General features: G+C 42.5%; 1 protein-coding gene and 1 pseudogene across 1 annotated transcript in view; both read left to right on the top strand.

Annotated features, from left to right (window-relative positions):
- Positions 1-19532, top strand: part of STPG4 (sperm-tail PG-rich repeat containing 4) — a 56999-nt gene extending 37467 nt beyond the window's left edge. Inside the window, exons 7-8 of the mRNA XM_060184860.1 lie at positions 15433-15537; positions 19390-19532. Coding sequence (XP_060040843.1) covers positions 15433-15537; positions 19390-19506 — 222 coding nt within the window. The 3' untranslated portion in view covers positions 19507-19532. The remainder of the gene's footprint in view (positions 1-15432; positions 15538-19389) is intronic.
- Positions 19533-21638: 2106 nt separating this feature from the next.
- LOC132536713 (U2 spliceosomal RNA) lies at positions 21639-21724 on the top strand (annotated as a pseudogene).

Genomic DNA, 21724 nt, shown 5'->3' with positions numbered 1-21724 from the left:
TGAGTGTACAAGTTACAATGTGCAAGGAGTCAGGTTCGAGCTCCTAGTCCCCACCTGCAGGGGGAACGATAAGATTTTTGAGTGGTGAAGCAGTGTTGCAGGTGTCTCTTCATCTCTCTCCCTCTCTATCACCCCCTTCCCTCTAGATTTAGGGCAGTCTCTATCCAATAAGTAAATAAAGATAATAAAAAAATTAAAAAAAAAGAATTTTCTCTTAGTTCAAATTAGACATCCTGGCAACCCATGATATGAACTAGTACAAGACTGTTGCTTCTGACAGTTTCTGTGTTTGCATTAATGGCTTTGATGGAGGAGGAGGTTTTTTCAGATCCTTTCTTCTGCCATTTTCATTTATGTCACTTCATCTATTTCACTTTATAAATAAAAGCTATTCACTGATTTGGAACATCCTGTCCTTCAGCCAAGTTAAAAGAATGCTTTCATGGAAAATGTTTCAAGATGAAGAAATAGCCCAGAGTTCTGATTTAGTCTGTCCAAAACATACATTCCCAGAGCAGCACTTTGGATGTGGTTTAGAGCCACAAATTTATAAATTGCTCAGAGCAGACTCTTTTGTACCCAACAGTAGAAGATGGTGGGATGTAGTGGATAATAAAGTAATTATACTTTCAGGGGAGGGAGGATAGCATGATGGTTGTGCAGAGACTCGTGCTTGAGGCTTCAAAGTCTCAGATTTAATCCCCTGCACAACCATAAGCCAGCGCTGAGCAGTGCTCTGGTAAAAGAAAAGGAAAGGAGAGGGGAGGGGAGGGGAGGGGAGGGGGAGGGGAGGGGAGGGGAGGGGAGGAGAGGAGAGGAGAGGAGAGGAGAGGAGAGGAGGAGAAGAGAGGAGGGGGGGGAGAAAAAGGGGGCAGGTGGTGGCACACCTGGTTGAGCGCACATGTTACAATGTATAAGGACCTGAGTTTGGTTCCCATCTGCAGAGGGAAAGCTTTGCAAGTGGTGAAGCAGTACTGTATGTATCTCTCTGTCCCTTTCCTTCTCTATCATACCCTTCCCTCTTTATTTCTGGGTGTCTCTATCCAATAAATAGATAATAAAATTTTAAAAAAATTTAAAAAAATAAAGAGGAATAATCTGTAGACCTTTATCTGGAAAACTCACAGGATTAGTTTTTAGCTTTCAGTTAAATTGTAGAAGAGATTACTATCACAGTGAGGAAACCATTAAATGATGCTTAGAACTGAAAAACACTTTATAAATCAACTGCTCTCTTAGGGTTGATCTGAATAATGAGTATGACTGTGGTTCACCTGAGTTTTTTCTGGTGCTGGGTACAGTGCTTGGGGTTGATAGCCTATCTCCTCTAATCCTCACTGCAGTTTAAAGATAATAAAAACTTTTTAAAAAATTTTTCTTTTAGTTCAGGTTAGACATCCTGGCAACCCATGGATTGGTCATCTCTATTTGGAAGGTCAGGAAATGGAAATTAGTTGCCTGAAGTCACACACACATATACACACATATATGAATAGGTAGAGTCATTTTAGACCCAATCTATTGTTACCTCAAAACTTGGCTCTAATCAGTGTTCTCTCTAAAACCAGTAATAGTGTATATACAAATAAATTCACCCATATCTATACATTTTAAACAAGAATCTGATTCATAATGTGTGTATCTGACCAGTATAGGACCAAATGACTTAGATGTTCAAATTGAAACATAGTTCCTGAAATTAGTTGCTGATGACTCAAGTTTGATATCTATTGCTCGAAGCACATGTGCCTTCTTCCTTTCAACAGAAAATGCCCCCAAAAGTTCTGATATATTTATGTGTAAGCTTTTCAGCGAGTACCAGCTCTAGGTAGAAGAAAGAGGTAAGTAAATGCTTGGGTGTTCCTGTCCCTTCAACACTTATATCCTAACACTTAATATCCTAAACAAAAGTCAAAGAAGCCAAAGTTCTAGTTATTCTCTCAAGTTTTGAATCCCAGAACCTTTCCATGAGGCATTTATTATTTGAGGGATCCAGGAAGGGAAATCTGACGTTTTATATTTCTTCTAATCACTGCAGTAATGCCTGAAACTCTAAGAGGGATTTTTATGTTAGAGTCCAAGAGTTGAGATGCAAGACATATATCTTAACTGTCACAAAATTTGGGGGGGTTTCCTCCTTTAAAAAAAAAATATTACCTTTATTTATTGTATAGAGACAGCCAAAAGTCAAAAAGGTAAAGGAAGATAGAGAAGGAGAGACATATGTAGCCCTGCAGGTGCGGACTAGGAACTCAAACCCCAGTCCTAGTGCATTGTAGTGTGTGCTCAACTCAGTGTACCACCACTTGCTCCCCCCTTTCTTTTTTTTTATATAATTTTTATTTATAAAAAGGAAACACTGACAAAAACCATAGGATAAGAGGGCTACAACTCCACAAAGTTCCCACCACCAGAACTTTGTATCCCATCCCCTCCCTGATAGCTTTCCTATTCTTTATCCTTCTGAGAGTATGAACCCAGGGTTATTATGGGATGCAGAAGGTGGAAGGTCTGGCTTCTGTAATTGCTTCCTTGCTGAACATGGGCGTTGACAGGTCCATCCATATTCCTAGCCTGCCTCTCTCTTTCCCTGGTGGGGTGGGGCTCTGGGGAATCAGAGCTCCAGGAGATAATGGTGGGGTCATCTGCACAGGGAAGTCTGGTTGACATCATGGTAGCATCTGGATCCTAGTGGCTGAAAGAAGAGTTAACATATAAAGCCAAACAAATTGTCATGAACCTAAAGGCTGGAATAGCGAAGATGAAGATTTGGGGGTCTTTGTTTTGTAAATAGCTAGTAGGCCTATTCTAGTTATATTCCTTTTTTTTTCTTTAATATTTATTTATTCCCTTTTGTTGCCCTTGTTGTTTTATTGTTGTAGTTATTATTGTTGTTGTTGGATAGGACAGAGAGAAATGGAGAGAGGAGGGGAAGACAGAGAGGAGGAGAGAAAGATAGACACCTGCAGACCTGCTTCACCGCCTGTGAAGCGACTCCCCTGCAGGTGGGGAGCCGGGGTTCGAACCGGGATCCTTATGCCGGTCCTTGTGCTTTGCGCCACCTGCGCTTAACCCGCTGCGCTACAGCCCGACTCCCTCTAGTTATATTCCAAAGGGCCCATGACAATACTAGTTTGTTTGTGTGTTTGTTTTTCTGAGCCTGACATCTGATATGCAGGTGGACCCAAGTTATTGTCCTGGGAGATGATGTCATGGCTAGAAAAAGGACCAGAAAGCTGGATCAGGGAACAGAGTAGCTCCCAAATATGGGGAAAGTGTATAAATATTGTTGACTGTAAACCAAATCAATTTGATGTGATCTGGGGCCCATATTTAGTTTAGAAGCCTATGTGCCCTCTGCATCCCTGTAGGTCTGAGCTCACATTCTGTGGTCGTGAGTAGGAACATTTCAAATGGCCCCAATTTCAGGACCCATCTTCCTCAGGTGGAACATAGAGTATGTTGTCCATCCACCCTTCAGAGGATGAACATTCTCATTCTCTACTGTTGTTGATTCAAGTTGAGGGCAAGGTCCTATGGAGGCTCACAGAGGGGTCTATTGTGTTGTTCCTGATAGAGATGACTGGTAACAATGGAGAGAGAGAGAGAGATTGATTCAGGGTCTAGGCCCATCTTGTCTGTCTGGGAATCTCAGGACTCCCTGACGAGGGCCCCAGCTGATGGGGTTGCCTCCCCTTTCTTTACACATTCTCAGGTGAAAAAAATCCACTAGAAAGATAAATATATTGTTAAAAAAAGAACACAAAAATCGTCACCTTAATTCCCCTTTTAAAGATGGTACTGGTGATAATACAACAAAAGAGTGAATCCAGAAAGAGGAGGATATGTGATTGAGGAGAGCGGGGATTCCATCTGGGAGAATCCTGGAAAGATGTTCCAGGTAGGCCACCCTGTGTCAAGCTGAGAGTAACACTCCCACGCTGGGGAATAAAGGAGAGGACTCCAGGAAGCATGTTTTTAAGGAAAAGGGAATTTAATAACTTAAAACTGTGCAAGTGAGAAAAAGACATTAACTAGCTTTAAGTGAAACAGCAGTCTGTGCAAGAGAACATGTCCCAAAACTTGGCTATGTAAGGATGAGACCACAGCACACTCTGATACTCATGAAGCTTCCCCCATGTGGTGACTGGGGGCTTGAACCCAGGGTCATCTCATGGCAAAGATTGTGCTCTGCCAGATGTGTCATCTCCCACCCACCCTCACTACTTGCTACTTTAATTAGGACTTGATTATTACTGAGGTTAAGTCTTCTTCCATTTTCTGGATGAACACATATTTCTTCTTTGTGAATTAGCTTTTGTTAACTTACTACTGTGGTGTCTATCTTTTAAAAATTGTATACATCTATCTTGATCTTTTAAGTTTTTTTTACTGGGGGATTAATGATTTAAAGTCAACAGTAAAATACAGTAGTTGGTACATGTGTGACATTTCTCAGTTTTCCACAGAACACTCTAATCCCCCTCCTAGGTCCTCCTCTGCCATCATGTTCCAGGACCTGAACCCCCCACCCCACCCCAGAATCCTTTACTTTGGCGCAATACACCAAATCATTTATCTTCATCTTATAGTGTTATAGTATTTACACTAAGATAGCATATGGTAGATACATTTACATAAAAGAGTATCTCTTCCTCCCTCCCTTCTTGCTTTCTTTCTTTCCTCCCTTCCTTCCTTTCTTATTTCCTTCTCTTTTTAAAAGATTTTTAATTTTTTAAAATTATTATTATTATTATATTTTTACTTATTTATTGGATAGAAACAGCCAGAAATAGAGAGGAAGGGGGAAGATAGAGAGGGAGACAGACAAAGAGACACCTACAGCCCTGCTTCACCATTTGTGAAGCTTCCCCCTGCAGGTGGAGAGTGGGGGCTTGAACTTGAGTCCTTAGGCACTGTAACATGTGTGCTCAACCAGGTGCGCCACCACCCAGCCCCTCTCTTTCTTTCTTTCTTTCTTTCTTTCTTTCTTTCTTTCTTTCTTTCTTTCTCTTTCTTTCTTTCTTTCTTTCTTTTTTTCTTTCTTTCTTTTTTATCACCAGGGTTATCTCTGGGCCTCTGGTCCTACATGACCATACAGCTCCCAGTGGTCTTTTTTTTTAAAAAAATATTTATTTAAAAAAAAAAGAAAGAAAAAAAATTTATTTATTTATTCCATTTTGTTGCCCTTGTTGTTTTCTTGTTGTAGTTATTGTTGTTGTTATTGATGGTATCATTGTTGGATAGGACAGAGAGAAATGGAGAGAGGAGGGGAAGAGAGAGGGGAGAAAAAGATAGACATCTGCAGACCTGCTTCACCACCAGTGAAGGGACTCCCCTGCAGGTGGGGAGCCAGGACTCAAACCGGGATCCTCGAACCAGGATCCTCGAACCGGGGTCCATGTGCTTTACCCACTGTGCTACCGCCTGACTCCCTCACTTTTTTTTTATTATTAAAAAAAGGAGACATTAACAAAACCATAGGATAAGAGGGGTACAACTTCACACAATTCCCACTACCAGATCTCCGTATCCCATACCCTCCCCTGATAGCTTTCCCATTCTTTATCCCTCTGGGAGTATGGACCTAAGGTCATTATGGGATGCAGATGGTGGAAGGTCTGGCTTCTATAATTGCTTCCCCGCTGAACATGGGCGTTGACTGGTTGATCCATACTCCCAGCCTGCCTCTCTCTTTCCCTAGTAGTGTGGGGCTCTGGGGAAGTGGAGCTCCAGGACACATTGGTGGGGTTGTCTGTCCAGGGAAGTCTGGTCGTATCCTGGTAGCATCTGGAACCTGGTGGCTGAAAAGAGAGTTAACATACAAAGCCAAACAAATTGTTGAACAGTCACGGAGCTAAAGGCTGGAATAGTGATGAAGTATTGGGGGGGGGTCCTCCGTTTTGTAGATAGCTAGTCATTTTTTAAAAAATCTTTTACATAGAGGGTGAGAAACAAAAATAGAGTGACTGAAGAGAAAGAGAGAAACCACAGGACTTTTCCACTATTCATGAAGCTTCCTCCCTGGCTTGAACCCAGGTCTGTGAGCATAGTATCACGTGCACTATAAACCACCTCCCAACCCCCAAAAGAGTGTGCTTTATAAAGTTAATAGCTCAGGGCTGAGGAGATAGCATAATGGTTATGTAAAATATTCTCATGCCTGAGGCTCTAAGGTTTTAGGTTCAATCCCCAGCACCACTATCAGCCAGAGCTGAGCAGTATTCTGTTCTCTCTTTCTCATTAAAATTAAGTTAGTAAAATAAAGTTACTAGCTCAGAGCAGCAAGTCTTTGTAGTTGTGATCAAAAGAACAAGCATGGGTGAGTCCTGCTAGAGTAGGAAGAGCTCCTGACAAGAACAAGGAAAAGGGTTACAGATCACTTAGTCTCCCTCAGTATTCAGAGTTCACGTGCAGAGCAGCTGAGCAGGTAAAACAAGTATTATTCCCATGTCACAATGACTTCCCTCAAGGCAATATGGTGCTGGAATGCTCAAAGAGATAGCAAAATAAATCCACAGGCAAAGCGACAGAAAAGGTTTTAAGTTTATTGAGGAAAGTGTGGCAGGGCGCACAGTGGACAGAGAGGCTGTCCCCTATCCACCCCCTGCCTATATACCCTTCTTTCCCAGTGGCGCCTTCCAGGTAAGTAGGAGGCAGAAGATTTTCCCCCTTGGGGTAGCTTATTCAATCACCAGATTTAGAGACAGAATTTTACTTATGTTTCTACCTGGGGGTAAGAACCAGAGTCTAATCTATTGATATTCTTTTTTTTTTTTTAATTTTTTATTTAAGAAAGGATTAGTGAACAAAAGCATAAGGTAGGAGGGGTACAACTCCACACAATTCCCAACACCCAATCCCCATAACCCACCCCCCTCCCATGGTAGCTTTCCCATTCTCTATCCCTCTGGGAGCATGGACCCAGGGTCGTTGAGGGTTGCAGAAGGTAGAAGGTCTGGCTTCTGTAATTGCTTCCCCGCTGAACAAGGGCGTTGACTGGTCGGTCCATACCCCCAGTCTGCCTCTCTCTTTCCCTAGTAGGGTGTGACTCTGGGGAAGCTGAGCTCCAGGACATATTGGTGGGGTCTTCAATCCAGGGAAGCCTAGCCAGCATCCTGGTGGCATCTGGAACCTGGTGATTGAAAAGAGAGTTAACATATGAAGCCAAACAATTTGTTGAGCAATCATGGATCCCAAGCTTGGAATAGTGGAGAGGAAGTGTTAGGGAGGTACTCACTGCAAACTCTAGTGTAGTCCTGCTTTCAGGTATATATTTTATAGTTTATGGATACGTGTGCACATAAGCTCTCTCTCACAATTAACAAATAATGTGATGATAATATTAACTATTGATTGTCTTTTTGAACCCTAAGACAGCAGGAACCTCACATCTTCACTATAGAGCCCCTACTTCCCCCAGTCCTGGAACCCTTGGATAGGGCCCACTTTCCCGTATGCATCTCCCAATCCAAACCAAATAACATTGCATCTGCCGATTACAACCTAACCAAAGCAACGATTGCTACCTCAACATGCTTTACCTCAGAATGTATCCAGAGACTTCACGTGTGGAATGACAACCCTTCAGCTTCATTATTGATATTCTTAATCAGGGTGGTTGGCAGCTAGAAATCCAACCCTTTCACTTGCTGATTAAGCCCTGATCTATGGTTTGAGGGTTTTGTTCTTAGTTGTTTTTTTTATTAGTGATTTAATATTGATTTACAAAATTATGAGATAACAAGGGTATAATTCCACACCATTCCCACGACCAGAGTTCTGTGACCCCATTCCCTCCATTGGAAACTGCAGTGGTTCTCCCAAGGTCACAGATATGAGTTTTCTTTCTTTCTTTCTTTCTTTCTTTCTTTCTTTCTTTCTTTCTTTCTTTGCCACCAGGGTTGTTGCTGGGACTCAGTGCCTGCACTACAAATCCACTGCTCCTGTAGGCTATTTTTTCCCCTTTTGTTGCCCTTGGTTTTTTTTTTTTAATCATTGTTGTGATTATTATTGTTGTTATTGATGTCCTTGTTGTTGGGTAGGACAGAGAGAAATGGAGAGAGGAAGGGAAGACAGAGGGTGGGAGAGGAAGATAGATACCTGCAGACCTGCTTTATTGCTTATTGAAGCTACCCCCCCCTGCAGGTGGGGAGCAGGGGCTCGAACTGGGAACCTTATGCTGGTCCTTGTGCTTTGCATCATGTGTGTTTAACCTGCTGCACTACTGCATGACCCCTATTATTTCTATATCTACATCTACATCTACATCTACATCTACATCTACATCTACATCTATATATTTGCCCATTTTTTCCTTATGGTCCTGTCCTCTACTCTTGATTTTTAATTTTTTTTTTTATGATTTACTTTTTTTCTCTCTATTATATTGGGGGATTAATTAATGGTTTACAGTCAACAGTAAAATACAGTAGTTGGTACATGTGTAACATTTCTCAGTTTTCCACACAACACTCTAACCCCCCACCTAGGTCCTTCTCCACCATCATGTTCCAGGACCTGAACACTTCTCCCCACCCCAAAGTCCTTTACTTTGGTGCAATACAGCCTGGCTTAGTTTTAAAACAGTTCTTTTTTTTTTTTTTTTTTTTTATTAATTAACAAAACCATAGGGTAGGAGGGGTACAACTCCACACAATTCCCACCGCCCAATCTCCATATCCCACCCCCTCCCCCGATAGCTTTCCCATTCTCTATCCCTCTGGGAGCATGGACCCAGGGTCATTGAGGGTTGCAGAAGGTAGAAGGTCTGGCTTCTGTAATTGCTTCCTCGCTGAACATGGGCGTTGACTGGTCGGTCCACACTCCCAGTCTGCCTCTCTCTTTCCCTAGTAGGATGGGTCTCTGGGGAAGCTGAGCTCCAGGACACATTGGTGGTGTCTTCAATCCAGGGAAGTCTGGCTGGCATCCTGATGACATCTGGAACCTGGTGACTGAAAAGAGAGTTAACATACAAAGCCAAACAAATTGTTGAGCAATCATGGACCCAAAGCTTGGAAAAGTGGAGAGGAAGTATTAGGGAGGTACTCACTGCAAACTCTAGTATACTTCTGCTTTCTTACTTTGGTGCCATACTCCAAACTCAGTCAATTTCTGCTTTGCGTTTCTACTTCTTCTTCCTTTTTTTGTTTTTTTTACATGCATAACATTCCCCAGATTCCCATTTAGCAATACAACCCCCACTATTTCATTCGTCATTTTTCATGGACCTGTATTCTCCCCACCCACCCACCCACCCCAGAGTCTTTTACTTTGGTGTAATACTCCAATTCCATTTTAGGTTCGACTTGTGTTTTCTTTTCTAATCTTGTTTTTCAACTACGGCCTGAGAGTGAGATCATCCCATATTCATCCTTCTGTTTCTGACTTATTTCACTCAACATGATTTTTTCAAGGTCCATCCAAGATCGGCTGAAAACGGTGAAGTCACCATTTTTTACAGCTGAGTAGTATTCCATTGTGTATATATACCACAACTTGCTCAGCCACTCATCTGTTGTTGGACACCTGGGTTGCTTCCAGGTTTTGGCTATTACAAATTGTGCTTCCAAGAACATATGTGTACACAGATCTTTTTGGATGGATGTGTTGGGTTCCTTAGGATATATCCCCAGGAGGGGAATTGCAGGGTCATAGGGTAGGTCCATTTCTAGCCTTCTGAGAGTTCTCCAGACTGTTCTCCACAGAGGTTGGACCAATTGACATTCCCACCAGCAGTGCAGGAGGGTTCCTTTGACCCCACACCCTCTCCAGCATTTGCTGCTGTTACCTTTTCTGATGTGTGACATTCTCACAGGAGTGAAGTGATATCTCATTGTTGTCTTGATTTGCATTTCTCTGACAATCAGAGACTTGGAGCATTTTTTCATGTGTTTCTTGGCCTTTTGGATCTCTTCTGTGGTGAATATTCTGTCCAGTTCCTCCCCCCATTTTTGGATGGGGTTATTTGTTGTCTTGTTGTTGAGTCTGGTAAGCTCTTTATATATGTTGGTTATTAAACTCTTATCTGATGTATGGCATGTAAAGATCTTCTCCCATTCTGTGAGGGGTCTCTTGATTTGGGTAGTGGTTTCTTTTGCTGTGAAGAAGCTTTTTAATTTGATGTAGTCCCATAGGTTTATACTTGCCTTAGTCTTCCTTGTAATTGGATTCGTTTCATTGAAAATGTCTTTAAAATTTATGCGGAAAAAAGTTCTTCCAATATTTTCCTCTAAGTATCTGATAGTTTCTGGTCTAACATCCAAGTCCTTGATCCACTTGGAATTTACTTTTGTATTTGGTGAAATACAGTGATTCAGCTTCATTCTTCTGCATGTTTCAACCCATTGTTTCCAACACCATTTGTTGAAGAGACTCTGCTTTCCCCATGTAATAGTCTGGGCCCCTTTGTCAAAGATTAGATGTCCATAGGTGTGGGGCCTCATTTCTGGGCTCTCAGTTCTATTCCACTGGTCAGTGTGTCTGTTCATGTTCCAGTACCAAACAGTTTTGATGACAATGGCCCTATAATATAGTTTGAGATCTGGCAGTGTGATGCCTCCGGTTCTGTTCTTTTTTCTCAAGATTGTTTTGGCAATTCTAGGTCTTTTCTGGTTCCAGATAAACATTTGTAGCATTTGTTCTATTCTCCTAAAAAATGTGCTTGGGATCTTGATGGGGATAGCATTAAATTTGTAGATGGCTCTGGGTAATATATTCATTTTGATGATGTTAATTCTTCCAACCCATGAGCATGGAATATCTTTCCACTTCTTTGTGTCTTTTTCAATTTCTTTGAGTAGTGACTCATAATTTTCAGTATACAAGTCTTTCACTTCTTTGGTTAGGTTTATTCCTAGATATTTTATTGTTTTTGTTGCTATAGAAAAAGGAACTGATTTCTGGATTTCAATTTCTTCTAACTTAGTGTTTGCATACAGGAATGCCACTGACTTTTGAATGTTAATTTTATAGCCTGACACATTACTGTATTGCCTGATGATTTCCAAAAGCTTCTTGCTGGATTCCTTAGGTTTTTCCATGTATACTATCATGTCATCTGCAAATAAGGAGAGTTTGACTTCTTCTCTTCCAATCTGTATCCCTTTAATTCCTTGCTCCTGCCTGATTGCTATGGCAAGAACTTCCAACACTATGTTGAATAGTAATGGTGATAGTGGGCAGCCCTGTCTAGTACCTGATCTGAGGGGAAATGCTTCCAGTTTTTCACCATTGAGTATGATGTTGGCTGTAGGTTTGCTATATATAGACTCCACTATCTTCAGGAATTTTCCATCTATTCCTATTTTTTGTAGTGTTTTGATCATAAAGGGATGTTGTATTTTGTCAAAGGCTTTCTCTGCATCTATTGATATGACCATGTGGTTTTTGGTCTTGCTTTTGTTGATGTGGTGGATCACATTGATTGATTTACGTATATTAAACCAACCTTGCATGCCTGGGATAAACCCCACTTGGTCATGATGAACAATTTTTTTGATATACTGCTGTATCCGGTTGGCTAGAATTTTGTTCAATATTTTCGCATCTATGTTCATTAGAGATATTGGTCTGTAGTTTTCTTTTTTGGTTGTGTCCCTGTCTGCTTTTGGTATCAGGGTGATGTTGGCTTCATAGAAGCTGGCAGGGAGTATTCCAGTGTCTTCAATCTTCTGGAAGACTTTTAAAAGTAGAGGTATTAGTTCTTCTTTGAAGGTTTTGTAGAATTCATTTGTAAAACCATCTGGTCCAGGACTTTTATTTTTGGGAAGATTTTTGGTAACTGTTTCAATTTCATTAGCTGTGATGGGCCTGTTCATGTTATCCACTTCCTCTTTACTTAGTTTTGGAAGTTGGTAGGTATCTAGGAAATCATTCATTTCTTGCAGGTTCTCTAGCTTGGTGGCATATAGTTGTTCATAGAAGCCTCGCATGATATGTTGAATTTCTGCAGTGTCTGTTGTGATTTCTCCTCTTTTATTTACTATCCGATTTATTTGGGTCTTCTCCTTTTTTTGTTTTGTGAGTCTGGCTAAAGGTTTGTCGATTTTGTTTACTCTTTCGAAGAACCAACATTTACTTTCATTGATCTTTTGTATGGTTTTCCTATTCTCAATGTTATTTATTTCTGCCCTAACTTTAGTAATTTCTGTCCTTCTGGTTGCTTTAGGATTCCTTTGTTGTTCTTCTTCTAGGTCTTTAAGATGTGCAATCAGGCTGTTTATTTGTGCCTTTTCTTGTTTCCTAATGTGTGCTTGTATAGCTATGAACTTCCCTCTTAGGACTGCTTTAGCTGTGTCCCAAATATTTTGATAGCTTGTGTCTTCATTTTCATTGAACTCTCGAAACATTTTGATTTCTTCCTTGATTTCCTCTTTGACCCAGAAGTTGTTAAGAAGTGTACTGTTGAGCTTCCACATTTTCGCACTGTTTCTAATCTTTTGTTGATTGTTAAGTGTTAGTTTAATTCCACTGTGGTCTGAGAAGATGCTTGGGATGATTTCAGTGCTCTTGAATAGGCTGATGCTGTCTTTGTGGCCTAACATATGGTCTATTCTTGAGAATGATCCATGTGGATTTGAGTAAAATGTGTATTCCAGTTTCTTGGGATGAATGACTCTGAAAATGTCCAATAGTTCTAGTTTATCTATCTCTTCATTTAGCTCCCTTATGTCTTTATTGATTTTCTGCCTGGATGATCTGTCAAGTTGAGATAGAGGGGTGTTGAAGTCCCCTACTATGATTGTGTTACTGTTAATATATTGCTGTAGCTCTTTCAGTAGAAGTTTGATGTATTTAGATGGCTTCTCATTGGGTGCATAGATATTAATAATTGTTAAGTCCTCTTGATTGACTGATCCTCTGAGCAGTAAGTAGTGTCCATTCCTATCTTTTTTAATCTTATCTATTTTAAAGTCTATCATGTCAGATATGAGAATAGCTGTTCCTGCCCTTTTTTGTGGGCCATTGGCTTGAATGATAGTTTTCCATCCTTTCACTTTAAGTCTGTGTTTGTCTTGTTGCGTTAGGTGAGTTTCCTGTAGACAACATATTGTTGGGTTGTGTTTTCTGATCCATCTTCCTACTCTGTGTCTTTTAATAGGTGAATTCAGTCCATTGACATTTATTGATATCAAAGATTGAAGATATTTTAACGCCATTCTTGTAGAGTTTTAGAGTGTTTTGATATATGTTCTATTTGTGGTGGTCTGGTTGTTTATAGGAGACCTTTCAGAAATTCTTTCAAGGCAGGCTTGGTGATGGTTGCTTCCTTCAACTGTTGCTTGTCTGAGAAGGTTTTGATGCTTCCATCTAGTCTGAATGACAATCTAGCAGGATATAGTATTCTTGGCTGAAAGCCTTTCTCATTGAGCACTCGATAGATATCTTGCCATTCTCTTCTGGCCTGTAGTGTTTGTATGGAGAAGTCTGCTGCTAATCTTATGGGTTTTCCTTTGTAGGTGACTCTTTGTTTTTCTCTTGCAGCCTTGAGGATCCTTTCTTTATCCTTATTCCTTTCCAATCTAAGTATGACATGTCTTGGTGTCTTTAGGTCTGGGTTAATTCTGTTTGGGACCCTCTGGGCTTCTTGAATCTTTATGTCTTTGGTGTTGTCTAGACTAGAGAAATTTTCAGCTATTATGGCCTGGAGAATGCTTTCTTCCTCCCCTTCTCTTTCTTCCTCTGGTAAGCCAATAATGCGTATATTGTTTCTTTTGAAGTCATCCCATAGGACTCTGTTGTTGTTTTCAGCATCTCTTAATCTCTTTTTGAGATCTCTTACTTCTTTTTTAGTTGTCTCTAATTCATCCTCAATCTTGCTAATTCTGTCTTCAGCCTCATTGATTCTATTCTCTCTGCCCTCTACTGCTTTCTGGAGTTCATCTATTTTGTTGCCCTGCTCTGATACTGTTTTAGCTTGTTCAGTTAGTTGCCTTCTTAGCTCAGCGATTTCAGCTTTCAGCTCTCTAATAACCATGAGATTATTAGAATTTTCTTCCATATTCTCATTTGTTGTTCCTGCATTTCTGATTACAATTTTTTCAAATTCTTTACTCACTCCTGTTATTATTTCCTTAGCTAATGTTTGGATGTTGAACTCGTTGTTTTGTGCTTCACCCTCTGGAGGACTTTTAGCTGGACTCTTGTCCTGGTTCGAGTCTCCAATATTTTTTCTTGTTGTTTTAACCATTTTATATAAGTTAACAGTTTTTTCAATCCCTGAGTTGGAGTTCAGTGGTGTAAAAGCCTTTTTTTTTTTCCCCCTGTAGGCTATGGGAGCCTGAGGGCTTTTAAACTATCAATAGGCTTCTTGGCTTAATCACTGACTCCTGACCAAGAGATAAAGCAGGGTGTGGCAGAGATACTCCAGTGGTTATGCAAAGAGACTTTCACAGCCCCTCAGCTATGCCACCGAGAGGCATAGGTCTTCTCCTGAGTTTCCCGGTCAGATCTCTGTACCCTGGTGTCCCTCCCTGTTTCTGCTCCAGACTCTGAGGGCAGTAGCAATGGAGACTCAGAGTTGTACTTGGTGAGTCTCTGGGGAGCCTCCTCCTCCCTTCAGCTGTCCCCTTGTTGTGGAGCAGACTGGAGGTGGTGTCTCCACTGACAAACTGTCGAACTAAGCAGCCACTTAATCTCTCCTTAGGCCCCTCTCTCCTCTCTGTCACCAGCCACGCGTGTTTGTACTCATGGGTGATTTACTGGGTTCCTGTGGTCATTCTAGTCCTGTCCTGTTTTGGTCCGGGTGGTCTCCTCTGGTATTCCTAGTTGATCCGGGAGAGGAGAGGAGAGGAGAGGAGAGAAAGCCATCTGCTGCTCGTAGCTCCGCCTCCGGAAGTCCTTTTAAAACAGTTCTATTTCATCAGCCTAACAAAATCATATTTATAAATTTATTCTATAGCACAGGGCACAGTTTCAAAAAAATTTATTTATATGTTTGTGAAGGAGAGGGGGGAGAGGGAATAAGAACTAGACTATCACTCTAGTACATGCAATGCTGGGGTTCAAACTTTGGGCCTCATGTTTGAAAGCCCAGTGCTTTATCCACTGTGCCACCATCCTGGTCACAGTCCTTAATAAGATCTTTCAAACCCCAATCCAGAGCCCCTTCTATTACATTGAACTTATTCACATTTATTTCTGGAAGGTACACAAAGCATTAAAATACATCAAATATTAATAATCTTGGGGCCAGGTGGTGGAACACCTGGTTAAGTGCATAGATTACTATGCACAAGGACCCAGATTCGAGCCCCTAGACTCCACCTGCAGGGGGAAGCTTAAGCAGTAAAGCAGAGCTGCAGTTGTCTGTCTCTCTCTCCCTCTCTCCCTCGCCCTCATTTTTCTCTCTGTTCTATCAAATAAAATAAAGTTTTTAAAAAGTTTAAAAAATAGATATTAGTAATCTTGAAATATTTTTTTATCCTACAGCATGAAGGTCCAGGACCAGGTCATTATAACCTGAAAATACCTGCAACAAGTTCTGTTACTTCTTGCTTTCAGTCCAGGGTGCCTCGATTCTTGCCTACCTATTCGGTAAGTATTCAAGAAGACAGACATGGCTGTAGGTTTTGTGATTGTGTATGGGGGCTGGTGGGCAGTGGGGGTACTAGGCTCTGCCTACTTTATTATTATCATCATCTTTATTTATTGGACAGAGACAGCCAGAAATCAAGAGTGTAGGGGAAGATAGAAAGGGAGAGGGAGAGAGACAGAGAGATACCTGCAGCCCTGCTTCACCACTTGTGAAGCTACCCCCCTGCGGGTGTGGACTGGGGGCTTGAACCTAAGGCCTTGTGCACTGTATGGTGTGCGCTCAACCAGGTGCGCCTCCATCTGGCCCCTTATCTTATCTGTCTATATTGCTGCTTGTCAAGGCAGCAGAATGTAGAGCTCAGAGAGATGAGAAACTCTTGGTCATCTCTGGACTCGGAGTGACTCCATGTTTGAAAACTGTAGCTGAATTATGGGCCCTGTTGACAACAGTTAACAAGTTATTAACCATCCACACTACGATGTGGATACTGTGTGTGGCGGTGGCTTGGTGATTTGAGGCAAGCTGTGTTCTTTTTTTCTCTCATGTATGAAGGGAGGGTGAAGGGAAAGAGGTGAGAGGACTGCCCCAGCATGTGGTGTGTGTATGGGGGGGAGGTCTCACTCATGATCTCTGGAATGCAAGTCCTGTGCTCAACTGTTTAGTTGTGGACACCTGACCACATTCTTTGTGGGTATAGCTTTTGGAAGTAAAAAGAAAAGAAACATTCTTACTGAGCCAGAGGGGACAAGGCATCAACAACCATCCTGCCCCTAAGGACTCAGAATAGACTGGGAAGAGGCTAAAGTCCACTGAAAAAATGGATGCTGGGAGCAAGCAAGAGAACCTCAGGGCCCTAGGGATTACACTTGCATAACATGGGATTTAGGAGTAGTGGCTCTCTTTTTTTTTCCCCTTTATTGGGGGGATTAATGGTTTACTGTCAACAGTAAAATACAGTAGTTGGTACATGTGTAACATTTCTCAGTTTTCCTCATAATACTCTAACCCCCTACCATAATGTTCCAGGACCTGAATACTCCCCCACCCCAGAGTCCTTTACTTTTGGTGCAATATACCACTTTTCTCTCCTCCTCCTCCTCCTCCCCCTTCTCCTCCCCCTCCTCCCCCTCCTCCTCCTCCCCCTCCTCCCCCTCCTCCTCCTCCTCCTCCTGTGCCTCCCCCTCCCCCTCCCCCCTCCTCCTCCTTTTCTCTGCTCTGATTTATAGTGGTATGGGGGACTGAATCTGGGACTTTGTTGCCTCAGGCATGGAAGTCTTTGCATAACCATTATGCTATCTTCCCACCCACCCTCTCTGACAGCTTCTTCTCCTTCCCCTCCTCCTTTTTTAATGCTGAAAGATAGGTTTCTTTCAGTTCCATGGCCTGCACCCCAATCTGTAACTCCCCCAAACTCATTTGTATTTAAACTGACTTGAGATATTGAGCAGACAAAAGTGCAAATACTGCCAGAAAGAAAATGGAAGCAATCCCAGGGCTTAGGGAGGATGGGAGGAGCTAGGAACCTCCCCAGAGAGCTGACACTCCTCTCTCTGGGCCTGTAGCCTACCCACCTGAGGTCTCTCTCCCAGGCTATCACCTCAGAGGGCCACTGCAGAGCTGTCAGTGCAGTGGAGGGAAAATGGTATTTATCTAGAGGAATACTGGGGATACTCTGGCAGCTAAATCTAAAACAGATGACAGCAGGGAGCTGAGGGAGCCTCAGAGCAGGTCTCACCCTCCAGCAACATCTTGACGCTCTAAACAACAGAACTCAGAAGCCTGAGAAATCTTGAGACAGTGGAGTCATTGTCATCCAGCTCCAGGAAACGGATAGAGATGCTAGAGGATACCATCAAGGGGATGCTGCTTCAGAGAATGTCTCTCTTAGGGCCGGGATAGATAGCATAATGGTTATGCAAAAAGAGTTTCATGCCTGAGGCACCAAACTCCCAGGCTCAGTCCCTCATACCACCATAAGCCAGAGCTAAGCAGTTCTCTAGTGAAGAGAGAAAGTCTCTCTTACAGAAGCCATAAACCAGAAAATTGTGTAGTGATGGTGCAGCCAGGGCTGGGGGATGGAACCGGATGTTGTTAAGGTGTGAGAACCACAGCCAGCAGCCTCCTGAGGTTGAGGCCCACCTCACTTCTGGTCCTGTGGGCCAGCCTTCCAGAACTCCAGTTGCAGATTGCTTCCTCATTAATAGCATTAATACAGGCTCATGTTTCCTTTGACAACTGGCCAGGACTTAATTAGATTTCCAAGCTGCTCCTCTGCCTTTGGCAAGAGAAACATCCTGTCGCTGACAGCAGCTTCTGCAGTGCAGCCGAGCTCATTCATTCTGGGCTCTGTCCCACTCCCAGGCTAATCCTATTTCCGTTCTCACTATCTCCTGAAGATATAGCAGACTGCAAGGAAGGATGGGTAGACAAGTAGGTGACCACAGTAAATGATAACAGTGGTGGGAGCTTCTGCTGCCAGTCTGTATGCCCTCGAAAGTCTGTGTGGCCAGCCAGTTTAACGGGAAGTGTGGCAAGCACAAGGCCTGGCGTCATGCAAAGTCACTAGTGAGTCCAGGTCTGAGGCTGCAATCTTCCCCTATCTGTCCCACAGGCCTCTCTCTGACAGACCGAAGATAAAAATGTTTTTGGGTTTCAATGATATGGGCATGCACCTGGCATGAAAATGACATGGCATTGAGATCTTACTCTGCGACAATGACATTTATTTGCATTTAGTCACTAGGGAAAAGCTTTGTTTAAATAATTGGAAGAAATAATTTTCCCCAGAGTTTTTATCAAAATGGAAACATGACTTTTTAGAATTTTTTAATTGATATTGATTTAGGATTGGTTTGCACATTATAAGATTACTTTTTTTTTTAATCTTTAAAAATATTTGGTTTTAATCTAACATGGTGGGGAAAAATTGAGAGAGGAGGGAGAGATAGAGATAGACAGTCAGACACTGCTCCATAGCTCAAGCATGGTAACATGTGCTCAACCAAGTGTGCCACTACCCAGCTTCTAAATTATAAGATTTCAAGGGTATAATTTCACATATTTATGTATGGAAACATGGCCTTTTTAATTGATTTAGTTATGAATGACAAGTTCATTAGATAAGAGGGGTACAATTGCACACAGTTTCCACTACCAAAGTTCTGCATCCCATCCCCTTCACTGGAGCTTTCCTAGTCTTTATCTCTTTGGTAGTATGGACCCAGGATTGTTATGGGGTACAGAAGGTTGAAGGTCTGGCTTCTGTCATTGCTTTTCCTCTGGACATGGGTGTTGGCAAGAAACATGGCTTTTTTAAGATTAGAACTGTATATCCCTTGACAATACTTTTATCTAACCTCCTTACCCCCCAAGTCCATGAAACCTTTGTAAAGAAAGGCCTTATTTTATTGTGTCAAGCCAAGGACCAACACATTTGTGTTTATATGCTGAAGTCAGCCAGTCAGATTCAGAATCCATTGTTTCTGACCTCTCACATTACATGGAGAGCACTAGAGGGGAGGTTGATGGGCCTCCAGGGACAAGAACCACCATGGCAGTGTCCTTTGGGAGCTGTGCCTTGCAGTACAGGTGAGCTAAATCCTACCTCCCTCTAAAGTCTAAGCTACTGCTAGCTCCCTGCTCTCAGTATCGCTGCAGCCTGGGGAGAGCTGCTGATGGAAGGCATGTGCTGGGCTCCAGCTCAGGGGTACACCATGCCTCAACACAGCTCTCTCTGTGTCCCTTGTCCTTCTGAGGGGATTCAGCATCCACACCTGAGCCAGCCCAGTTTGAATGTCCTAGATTTTGGCATTACCAGTTCATCAGTTTCTTGTTTTCTCTTCTGTTTACAGAAAACTCCAGGCCCAGGAGCATATACATCTTCCAGACAGTTCCCTAAGCAGCCCCGGACCATAGCCAGAATGGGCCGAGAACACAGCCTCTTCTTCAACAATACCATTGGCTTTTAGAATAAAGTTAACTTGCTTCTACACTACTATGAATTTTAGCAAGTCTTTGTGTTCAGAAAATTTATCTGTGACCCTGGAGGTGGTGCAAAGGGCAGGGCATTGGATTTGCATACATGAAGTTCTGAGTTCAATCCCTGGCCAGAATGATGCTCTGGTTCATTCTCATTCTCTCTCTCTCTTTCACTTCTTAATTATCTTTTATTATTTATTGGATAGAGACAGACAGAAATAAAGATGGAAGGGGGAAACAGAGAGGGAGAGAAATAGGTCCAGCACTGCTTCACCACTTGCAAAGCTTTCCCCCTGGAGGTAGGGGCCAGGGGATCGAACTCAGGTCCTTGCACACTGTAACGTGTGTTCAACCAGATGTGCCACCACCACCTGGTGCTCTCCCTCTCTCTCTCTCTCATAAATATCTGAGTTTAAAAAGAAAATAAGGGAGTCGGGCAGTAGTGCAGTGGGTTAAGCGCAGGTGGTGCAAAGCATAGGATCCTGGTTCGAGCCCCTGGATCTCCACCTGTAGGGGAGTTGCTTCATAGGCAGTGAAGCAGGTCTGCAGGTGTCTATCTTTCTCTCTCCCTCCTCTCTCCATTTCTCTCTATCCTATCCAACAATGACGACATCAATAACAACAATAACTACAATGAAACAAGGGTGACAAAAGGGAATAAATATTTTTAAAAATTTAAAAAAAAGAAAAAGAAAATAAAAGGGGATTGAGTGGGTTAAGCGCACAGTGGGTTAAGCACACATGGTATAAAGTGCAAGGACTGGCATAAGGATCACGGTTTGAGCCCCGGCTCCCCACCTGTAGGTGGGTCACTTTACAAGTGGTCTGCAGGTGTCTCTCTCTCTCCCCTACTCTGTCGATTTCTCTCTGTCCTACCCAATAACAACAACAGTAACAAAATGGAAACAATGACTCCAGGAGCAGTGGATTCGTAGTGTAGGCACCAAGCCCCAGTGATATAACCCTGGAGGGAAAAAAAAGAAAAGAAGGAAGAAAGAGAAAGAAAGAAAGAAAGGCTTTAGAAAGAAAGAGAGAAATAAAGAAAAAGATATTTTAGTCTTTTTTTTTTTTTTTTTTTTAGCTAGGGTACTGCTCAGCTCTGGCTGATGGTGATGCAGGGGACTGACCTGGGACTTTGGAGCCTCAGGCATGAGAGTCTCTTTGAGAGACTCATGAGAGTCACTACCTCCTAAATACCTATCCTTTAGAAAGTTTTAAAAAAATATTTATTTATTTAGTCTCTTCTGTTGCCCTTGTTGTAGTTATTGTTGTTGTTGTTATTGATGTCATTGTTGTTGGATAGGACAGAGAGAAATGGAGAGAGTAGGGGAAGACAGAGAGTGGGAGAGAAAGACAAGACACCTGCAGATCTGCTTCACTGCTTGTGAAGCAATGCCCCTGCAGGTGGGGAGGCGGGGGCTCAAACTGGGATCCTTACACCGGTCCTTGCACTTTGTACCACCTGCACTTAACCTGCTGTGCTATTGCCCGACTCCCTTTTAGAAAGGTCTGACCACAGAATATATTGGTATAATCTATTGCCCAGTGACCATCCAGCTGGCTCCTCTGAAATGGTCCCATGGTTCCTCCAGAGGGTTGTGTGTGCTCCTATAAGGCAGATCCTCTTAGCCCCATTTTGTGAGGGAAGCACAGGGAGCATACAGCCCAGGGTCAGCCAAGTCACTGGTGGAGAATTAGGACTCAGATGTGTCTGGTTTGAACAAAATGACACATGCTTGCTCTGTTTATTGTCAAAGGGTTTGCCCTTTTAAGAGTCTGTGCCCCTGAACTGCCTTCACAGCATCTGAAAATCGCCTGGACTCTTGGAGGCTGCATTCTGTGTGGCCTTGAACTCTCCAGATGGGTCACAAGTGCATTCAGGTTATAAAGCCTCACAGCTTCATAGAGACTTCCTGAAATGTATGTGTGTGTGTGTGTGGGGGGGGGGGAGTGTAGCAGCCAACCAAGTCCAGCCTCCCAATAGGTGGTGCTTCTCTCTCTCTCTCTCTCTTTCTCTCTCTCTCTCCCTCACTTCATCGCTGTCTCCATCCATCCCACTCTCTCTCCCTGAACAGGACACTATTGGTTCAGGCAGAGGAGGACTTATAGTTTCAAGTGAAGCATCGCTTCTCAGCCTTTTGGCTAAGATCAAGTGTAGTATCTGTTCTTATCAGTTTCAAGTGAAGTAAAATACTTAGGGTATCTGCT

Source organism: Erinaceus europaeus, unplaced genomic scaffold (assembly GCF_950295315.1).
Source record: "Erinaceus europaeus unplaced genomic scaffold, mEriEur2.1 scaffold_307, whole genome shotgun sequence".
In the NCBI taxonomy this organism is placed as follows: domain Eukaryota; kingdom Metazoa; phylum Chordata; class Mammalia; order Eulipotyphla; family Erinaceidae; genus Erinaceus; species Erinaceus europaeus.
This window is presented reverse-complemented; position numbering and strand designations above follow the sequence as displayed.